This window comes from Pseudoliparis swirei, chromosome 19 (genome assembly GCF_029220125.1).
Source record: "Pseudoliparis swirei isolate HS2019 ecotype Mariana Trench chromosome 19, NWPU_hadal_v1, whole genome shotgun sequence".
Taxonomy (NCBI): domain Eukaryota; kingdom Metazoa; phylum Chordata; class Actinopteri; order Perciformes; family Liparidae; genus Pseudoliparis; species Pseudoliparis swirei.
The window spans coordinates 15,714,659-15,723,687 of NC_079406.1; the positions used below are offsets into that span (position 1 = coordinate 15,714,659).

The 9,029-nt window shown below is 44.2% G+C and overlaps 1 protein-coding gene across 1 annotated transcript; it reads left to right on the forward strand.

The window, feature by feature from the left end:
* Positions 1–635: 635 nt before the first annotated feature.
* Positions 636–5,757, forward strand: LOC130209312 (uncharacterized). Its single transcript, XM_056438872.1, has 3 exons — positions 636–1,065; positions 4,460–4,719; positions 4,915–5,757. The coding sequence occupies exons 1-3, from the start codon at positions 636–638 to the stop codon at positions 5,698–5,700; spliced, it is 1,476 nt and encodes a 491-aa protein (XP_056294847.1). The 3' UTR covers positions 5,701–5,757.
* Positions 5,758–9,029: the final 3,272 nt, after the last annotated feature.

The following is a 9,029-nucleotide window of genomic DNA, read 5'->3' on the forward strand; positions in this document are numbered from 1 at the left end:
TTAAACATGTTTCAGTTAAATTCACTTCTGCTTTAACTTGTGTTTTCTTGTACCCAGGATCTAATCCTGGTTCTTATGGCAGCGATTACCCAAACGCTGCTCTTACTTTGGAATCGTACCAGGAAGAGCCTTCTGGAGATTTTTCTCCTGAAGTAGTTGTTCCTAAAAGAGCTCCTTCTACAGGGATCCCCACACCATCTCATCATGCTCGACCACAGCCCACTGGTCAAAGAAGACCAGGACCATCTGGTGTCTCCAGCTCTTCTGGACCGGTGTCCTCAGGATACAGAGAACCTGTTGTGAGGAGAAACTCTGCCAGTGCTGCTCAACCAGAAGCTGCTTTTCAACCTGGCCCTCAAGGTGAACATCTAATGTTTATTGTTCTGCGGCTCTAGAATTTTGTTGACAGTATATGGCAATTTTGACTTTACTCATTTATTGAATATGGCAATAATTGTAAGTCTTGGCTTGACTCGTGTTTTGCACAAAAGTGAGTTTCATACTGGTCTCTATTCCTGTTCTCAGATGTGAACTGGGCTCCTCCCAGCCTCTCTGGAGGTGAGGACATGTCTGCTGCCACTCCAGTTGTGTCCAGTTTATCTGAGGACCTGGGTCTAATGTTTCCACTGGGACCAATGTACCAGGCTGGAGAGTTGTCCCATTTTGAGACAAGCTTTGAGCATGGTGACAACGAGAGGGAGACCGAGGAACAAGGCATGCTGCCTCCACCACAATTTTATGAGCAAGAGTATGCTGGCCAAAGCTTTACCAGCCAACCTCAGCAACAAGGCAACCTCGGTGAAAGCTGGGGCCCGTTCCCCTACCCGTTCTCTGGCCCTTACCCTAACTTTGACTTAATGTTCCTGACCGGCCAGTATCCTCCAGGCACAGTCACTCACTCAAGCAACAGCTACGAGCAGGGCAGAGACTACTGGGAAGACATTCACTATGTGAGAGACGGCCAACCCGGTCCTCAGCAGCAGATGGCGCCCCTCACTGGTGACTTTGCAGCCCCCCAGAGCGTCAAGGACCCCAATCCTGTGATGGCTGGTTATGGACAGGCTGGTAGACCAGCTTCTTCCCATGGAGGCTTCAGGCAGCCAGCTAACCGCCAAGCTGGCGGCCGCTATCGGGTCAAGGTATGTTGACTAAATGTATTTGTTCTAATGATGACTAGGTTGTGTAACTAGTACTAATGTTCATCTTTTCGTCACTTTCAGGTGTCTTACTGAGTGTCCATACAGTGAACTAATATTTATGACTTTAATAAAAATATTTTCCAATGCTAAGTAGGTTTGTTTTCTTTAGTTGACTGGTTACTGAAACAATTGTGACTTGTTTTCAGCTTGTTCCTCTTTGCATGCATCTACTTGACTGACAGTTTAGGATATTGCATATAATAAAATAACATGTAGGAATTGACATTGCTTTAAAATGACTGCTGCCTGGACAGGCTCTCGTTTGTTGTGGGAAGCGACCAGTACAAACTGGGAAGAGGCCTGTGGGAGCTTTCAAAGGTGTGGTTTCAAATGTGTTGGGAGACCAACAGAGGCTGATGTACTGGATGAGAAGCTTGCTGGTTATGTGTTGCTTCATACTCTGTGTGTATCCTTAGTCAACTAATATGTAAATGTTATCAATACATTGTCAAGCTTATTTAATTAATTCCTTTAAAGGTGCTAAACATTGATTTACTGGAACTATTTTGGTATTGTCTTCAGATGCCAGGCTCCAAACTCAATGTACAATATGTTTGCAAACTAACAAGCTCTAAATGCAAGTTTTAATTTAAATTTGTATTCAACTAACCTAAACTACTTACTTTTTTAACACGTGATGTTGCATTGGTGTAGCATTTCAGTTTGACGACTGAATAATTAGAATTTCTGCTTAATGGAAAGCAAAATATTGTAACTGATCCAAAAAAGACTACCAGTTACTGATGTGGCTATATTTAGCTTTTCCATCTTGAACGTACCCTTTCTTTGATATTTCCTTAAACCCAATTGGCTGGATTAACTTAATTGGAAAATATATTTTTCACACAATGGTAAGAGTGCGCCCAACTGAATGTCCACTTGTTCAAAGGTCAAATTCTGTACTAGTGGGCTTTTAACTTTTCTGATATAGATATCAAATTAAAGATCCCAGCCGTGCTCAAAACGGTAGTGCAGGGTCAAAACAAACCGAGGTGATGGTGGCAGAAGGGAGTGTTCATGTCAACTGCAATCTGTAGAAACCAAATCGAGCTGTAATCTATAGCTATTTGTATAAAGAGATTAATTTCCCATCTCTGACTCTGAGCTCATGACCTTAACTGACCTGTAGATTAATGGGTGCCAAAGATTAGAGGCCTGCATGAAGGTGCAACTGGAACCCATCTGAATACGGCTCCACTAAAGGACATGTTTTCCAACAGATTCATAACATTGGTGAACTGGTGTTGCACCTTCAAGCTCTTAAAGATAAGATGACTCTTTTAATCCCACAGCGAGGACATTTGAGTACAGAAACAGTGGACCGTACAATCAAGAGACACATATATTAAATGTGTAATCCACAAAGTAAAATATGATATAGGCTTTGTCAGGTAAGGAAACCTGGCATAGCCACTCAACACAGGTGTTGCTCCCCCTGCCGGAAGGAGAATAGTTACCTTTTGAACATGTTGACGTAAGTATGTTCTGCACCGACAGTTTCATAATAAAAAGAATATCACTTGCGTTAAATGTCAAAAGCACTTAAAAGACATCTTAGAGTTGCACCCCACAGACACAAAGCTCAAAACATGATCTAAAAAAGATGGACATCTGTGTGAATTCAGGATAACAGAAAAAATGCTAAGATACTGTTAACAGTAATCAAGTAAAATGTGTAAAGAGACACCATTTGACGGGATTCAAGCCGGGATGCTGCTGTGATTTTTGACTTTCCTGAATGCTTACCAACTTCTTGAGAGAAATCTTTAAATTTTGTCTTATCAATTATCTTCTGAGAAGGGGATCTTAATTAGCATAACATAACAAAAACATGTAATTCTCCACTAACTGGACTTGAAGAACAATGACTGTTTCTTACTTTGCCCCCTTTTTTATATTAATATATTTTAGCATGAAATTGTAGAACAAGAGTTGGGACTGATTAAGTGACATTGCTTGGACCAGTCTGATTAAATTAACCAGTTTAATCCACTGGCAGTTGAATAATGCTGAAAAGGTTGGAGCCAGAGCTGGAATGATGACTTTGTTGAGTTCAATAGAAGCACATTTCAACCCCATAAGACAATTTGCTTCCTCACCAGAGTCCTTGTGACTTCACCGCTCATAGGGTCCATTGGACCTGGCTGGGTCTGATGCCATGGCCCTGCTGATGCCCCGCCCACTCCTCCTCTCTATATCTCCATCTGCCTGATGGATCATGGAGGTCTGGATTGTGGTCCATGCCTACTACCAACTATTCATACACTCTGTCATCCTCATTGAATGAGTTGTAACTCTGTAATGATTCCTTCCGTACACATGACATCTATTGCTTCTGTCCATCCTGGAGAGGGATCCTCCTCTGTTGCTCTCCTGAAGGTTTCTTCCCTTTTTTCCCTGTGAAAGGGTTTTTTCAATTTTTTGGGAGTTTTTCCTGATCCCATGTGAGGTCCAGGGACAGGGATGTCATACGTGTACAGATTGTAAAGCCCTCTGAGGCAAATTTGTAATTTGTGATATTGGGCTATACAAAATAAACTGAATTGAATTGAAAATGAACTAAACCATTGTCATAAGATTCAGTTTGTTGTCATTAAATTGTTTTAAGAGTTAGATACAAAAGGTAACTGAGTGGGGAGCTAAGACTTGTTGACATTGTGAAATAGTAACGTTGATTTATCACAAGTGAAACATGAACAAATGGTTTATCAAACATATATGGCCAGTCATCCTTTTACAGGTCCCCACATTTCTTTGCATTTGAACTGAAGGACCAGATACCTCCACATGAAGAACCAGAGGGATTACACACAATTCAGCTACAGTTCATTTAAAGGGCCACTTTGTCGACTACTTTACAAACAAGATAGACGACATACGCTCCTCCTTTGCTAATCCATCTTCTATCACCTCACCAACACTAACTTCTTCATCTCCCTCTCTTTCCTCTTTCACCCCCCTGTCTCCCAATCAAGTTCTTAGCTTGGTGACCTCCGCTCGACCGACCACCTGCGCCCTTGACCCAGTCCCGTCTCCCATTCTCCAGGCTATTGCTCCTGACCTTCTGACCTTCCTCACCCATCTTATTAACAGCTCCCTCTCAACTGGCTGTTTCCCTCTGAAGGAGGCGAGAGTCAACCCTCTCCTGAAGAAACCCACGCTTGACCCGTCTGAAGTCAGCAACTACAGACCGGTCTCTCTTCTTCCTGTTCTCTCCAAAACTCTGGAGCGAGCTATCTTGAGCCAAGTGTCCTCCTATCTCCACAGTAACAGCCTTCTTGACCCTCACCAGTCTGGATTCAAGGCCGGCCACTCGACAGAGACTGCCCTCCTGGCTGTCTCTGAGCAGCTTCACACTGCTAGAGCAGCCTCTCTCTCCTCTGTCCTTATCCTTCTAGACCTTTCTGCAGCATTTGACACCGTGAACCACCAGATCCTTATCTCTTCTCTTCAGGAACTGGGGATCTCAGGCACTGCACTCGCGCTTTTCTCTTCCTACCTTAACGACCGCACTTACTGGGTAACATGGAGAGGATCTGTGTCTGATCCTTGTCCTCTCACTACTGGGGTTCCTCAAGGCTCCGTCCTGGGTCCCCTCCTCTTCTCTCTGTACACAAATTCTCTCGTCTCTGTCATTCGTTCGCATGGCTTCTCCTACCATAGCTATGCTGATGACACCCAACTGATCTTCTCGTTTCCACCGGCCGAAACACAGGTGGCGGCGCGAATCACTGCCTGTCTGACCGACATCTCTCAGTGGATGTCTGCTCACCACCTGAAAATCAACCCTGACAAGACTGAGCTACTATTCCTTCCAGGGAAAGGCTCCCCGACCCATGACCTGACTACCACCTTCAACAGCTCTGTGTTGGCCCCGCCCCCGACTGCCAGGAACCTCGGGGTGACACTAGACAGTCAACTCTCCCTGACGGCCAACATCGCTGCGACGACGCGTTCCTGTAGGTACATGCTGCACGACATCAGGAGAATACGGCCTCTTCTTACTCAGAAGGCGGCACAGGTTCTGGTCCAGGCTCTGGTCATTTCACGCCTTGACTACTGCAACTCCCTCCTGGCTGGTCTACCTGCTAAGGCCATCCGACCTCTGCAGCTCATCCAGAATGCAGCAGCTCGACTGGTCTTCAGCCTCCCGAATATCACCCACACCACTCCGCTCCTTCGATCTCTTCACTGGTTACCGGTGGCTGCCCGCATCCGCTTCAAAACACTGGTTCTGGCATACCGTGCTCTAGACGGATCGGGCCCCGTCTACATCCGGGATATGGTCACACCGTACACCCCGGCACGTTCGCTCCGCTCGGCAACAGCCAATCGTCTTGTGCCTCCTGCACCTCGAGCTAATCACTCGAAATCCAGACTGTTTGCTGTCCTGGCTCCTCAGTGGTGGAACGAGCTCCCCACTGACATCAGGACAGCAGAAAGTCTCTACATCTTCCGCCTGAGACTGAAAACACATCTTTTCCGACTATATCTGGATTAAAACACAGATTTGCACTTCAGTGGCACTGGGATGGCACTTATTGTGGTGCTTTTGTGGTTCGACTGAGTTGAGGAAGTGTTGCTTCCTGTGTTCTTGTTGTTCTTGGTTCATTCTCTAGGTTGAAATGTATTTATTGGAAGTCGCTTTGGATAAAAGCGTCTGCTAAATGACATGTAATGGTATGTAAAAAGGGTGGCCAGGCCCTCATACTGCATTTGACATCATTAATAGTATGGCAGTATATTTGAACAAACAGAGTCTGCTTGTATCGCTGCTCCTCTCTGAATGCTTCCTCCTGCAGGTCCAAATGCCCCTTATTTCATCTATTGCTGAAAACACTAAATACACAATTCTAATTGAATGATTTATGTACATTTTCATTCGTCTTATAATGAATTACAATTCAGTTACATACAGTATAACTACAATCATCCAATGTGTTGGACCCATTTACAACTTCTCATAAACAATTTGCCTTCAGAGTATTCCTGGATTAATTTAAAGGCTGCAGCAGTGCCACCTCACGAAGTCTGATAAGCAATAGAAACACAATCAATTATTTAAGAATCTGAATATGTGTTTAAATTCAATATGTGAATAGAAGACGACACCTGGGCTGTTCAGTCTGTTGGCGCCACCATGTGAGCAGAGATGGGTTTGTTTCACTATGAAACTTCCTGAATTGTTGTGTTTAAGCTCTCCAGCACTAAATACCCGTATTTGTCTACCACAATTAGCAATGTTTCAAACTTCACCAACTACAATATATCACAGAATTAATTGTCAAATACAAAAACTACCATTATTATAACTTAGCTTCACCAGTATGGTAAATTGTAACAGTAAGGGAGAATAATTAAAATGCATCAAGTAATTCGTTGCAGCAGCTGGGTGCTTTGTAATTAGCAGATGTACAATAGAATATCTGAAGAATATTTTCAAGATGCAACAAAGTCAAACTGACAACAGACAAGGGGAGCACAGCAACTAAGTACACAAGGAAGAGAAGAAGGTGATAACGAGGGACAGATACAACTCATAAGGACTGTGCCGACCGAGGAAACACATACGGGCAGAAAGGGAAGTTGTCTGAATTGAAAGAAAGGTGAGTTTTTCAAAGTAAAACCGGAAGCTTTAAATTAGTATCACCCATTAGCTCAAGAGTAGAGTGACATGTGACATGTTTTCCACGATAAGGACACAAAAAGTGAAACAAAAGATATTTAGCTAAAGAGGCAAATATATATGTATGGATGTAGGTCATTATTTTGGTGTGCATTAACTACATTTGTAGAAAAAGTACAAAGCTCTTTGGGTAACTTATTTTCCAAGTAGTCTGTAAAGGATCATGATACATTCTTTTTGAAATGCATGCCGAGAGGTGGCCTTCAGTTACATTATTCTCTATGGCCTTGCAGCCTGAGAGGGTATTCTTGATTCAGTTGGTGCTTCAGAGTTTCTCCATTAAAGCACAATACAATATTTTGGCTGTTGGATACAAAAACTCAAAATGCAAAGACAAAGACCGAGGTAGTGTTAAAGAAACTTCCACATACAATGTATTAATGTTGCCTGCTTTATATGATATATGATATTCCTTTATTTGTCCCCCTTTGAGCCACACTGTATACAGATGTTTGGATTTCTTTTTCCAAGGTTGTTGAGAGCATTGTCTCCCACATAGTGAACGTCTTCCCAGTAGTCTCTGCCCTAATCGTATCTGCTGCTGGCGTGACTGACTGTGCCTGGAGGATACTGGCCGGTCAGGAAACAATATTGGCTTGTGTTTGTAATTGCTGAGGCTTGATCATCTACTGAGAGAAGTACACCAGCAGCTGTATGTCGTTAAATCATTAAGCTCTGATTGGTCAGTTCTGATCTCAGTTTACTCTTATAACCCTTCACATTAGACACCTTTTCATGCATTGTCCTCCATCATGATGACTGCACGGTTTGTCTCAGGGTAAGTAGCGGGGGGTTGATCAGGTTGACTGTTTACTGTTTACTGGGAAACACTTGTTGAAAATATATTTGTATGTCTTCAGGGCTTCTCTCTTTGCTCTGCTGATTGTGGACATTTGCTGCTTTCCTTACAATTATGGTAAAGTATCATCCACTCTGGTAAAACATGTTTCAAATTAATTCACTTCTGCTTTAACTTGTGTTTTCTTGTACCCAGGCTCTAATCCTGGTTCTTATGGCAGCGGTTACCCAAACGCTGCTTCTACTTTGGACTCGTACCAGGAAGAGCCTTCTGGAGAGTTTTCTCCTGAAGTAGTTGTTCCTGAAAGAGCTCCTTCTACAGGGATCCCCACACCATCTCATCATGCTCGACCACAGCCCACTGGTCAAAGAAGACCAGGACCATCTGGTGTCTCCAGCTCTTCTGGACCGGTGTCCTCAGGATACAGAGAACCTGTTGTAAGGAGTAACTCTGCCAGTGCAGCTCTACCAGAAGCTGCTTTTCAACCTGGCCCTCAAGGTGAACATCTAATGTTTATTGTTCTGAGACTCTAGAATTTTGTAGACGGTATATGGCAATTTGTGACTTTACTCATTTATTGAATATGGCAATAATTGTAAGTCTTGGCTTGACTCGTGTTTTGCACAAAAGTGAGTTTCATACTGGTCTCTATTCCTGTTCTCAGATGTGAACTGGGCTCCTCCCAGCCTCTCTGGAGGTGAGGACATGTCTGCTGCCACTCCAGTTGTGTCCAGTTTATCTGAGGACCTGGGTCTAATGTTTCCACTGGGGCCAATGTACCAGGCTGGAGAGTTGTCCCATTTTGAGACAAGCTTTGAGCATGGTGACAACGAGAGGGAGACCGAGGAACAAGGCATGCTGCCTCCACCACAATTTTATGAGCAAGAGTATGCTGGCCAAAGCTTTACCAGCCAACCTCAGCAACAAGGCAACCTCGGTGAAAGCTGGGGCCCTGACCCGTTCTCTGGCCCTTACCCTAACTTTGACTTCATGTTCCTGACCGGCCAGTATCCTCCAGGCACAGTCACTCACTCAAGCAACAGCTACGAGCAGGGCAGAGACTACTGGGAAGACATTCACTACGTGAGAGACGGCCAACCCGGTCCTCAGCAGCAGATGGAGCCCCTCACTGGTGACTTTGCAGCCCCCCAGAGCGTCAAGGACCCCAATCCTGTGATGGCTGGTTATGGACAGGCTGGTAGACCAGCTTCTTCCCATGGAGGCTTCAGGCAGCTAGCTAACCGCCAAGCTGGCGGCCGCAATCGGGTCAAGGTATGTTGACGAAATGTATTTGTCCTAATGATGACTAGGTTGTGCAACTAGTACTAATGTTCATCTCTTCTTC

Bases quoted from the DNA above. Each gene is read 5' to 3' on its own strand.
- LOC130209312 (XM_056438872.1), top strand. From the start codon at position 636: ATGTACCAGGCTGGAGAGTTGTCCCATTTTGAGACAAGCTTTGAGCAT. The intron at 1,066-4,459 runs GTAGACCAGCTT...TGTCCTCCTATC, and splicing joins GGCTGGTTATGGACAGGCTG to TCCACAGTAACAGCCTTCTT. The intron at 4,720-4,914 runs GTAACATGGAGA...GCCGAAACACAG, and splicing joins TTAACGACCGCACTTACTGG to GTGGCGGCGCGAATCACTGC.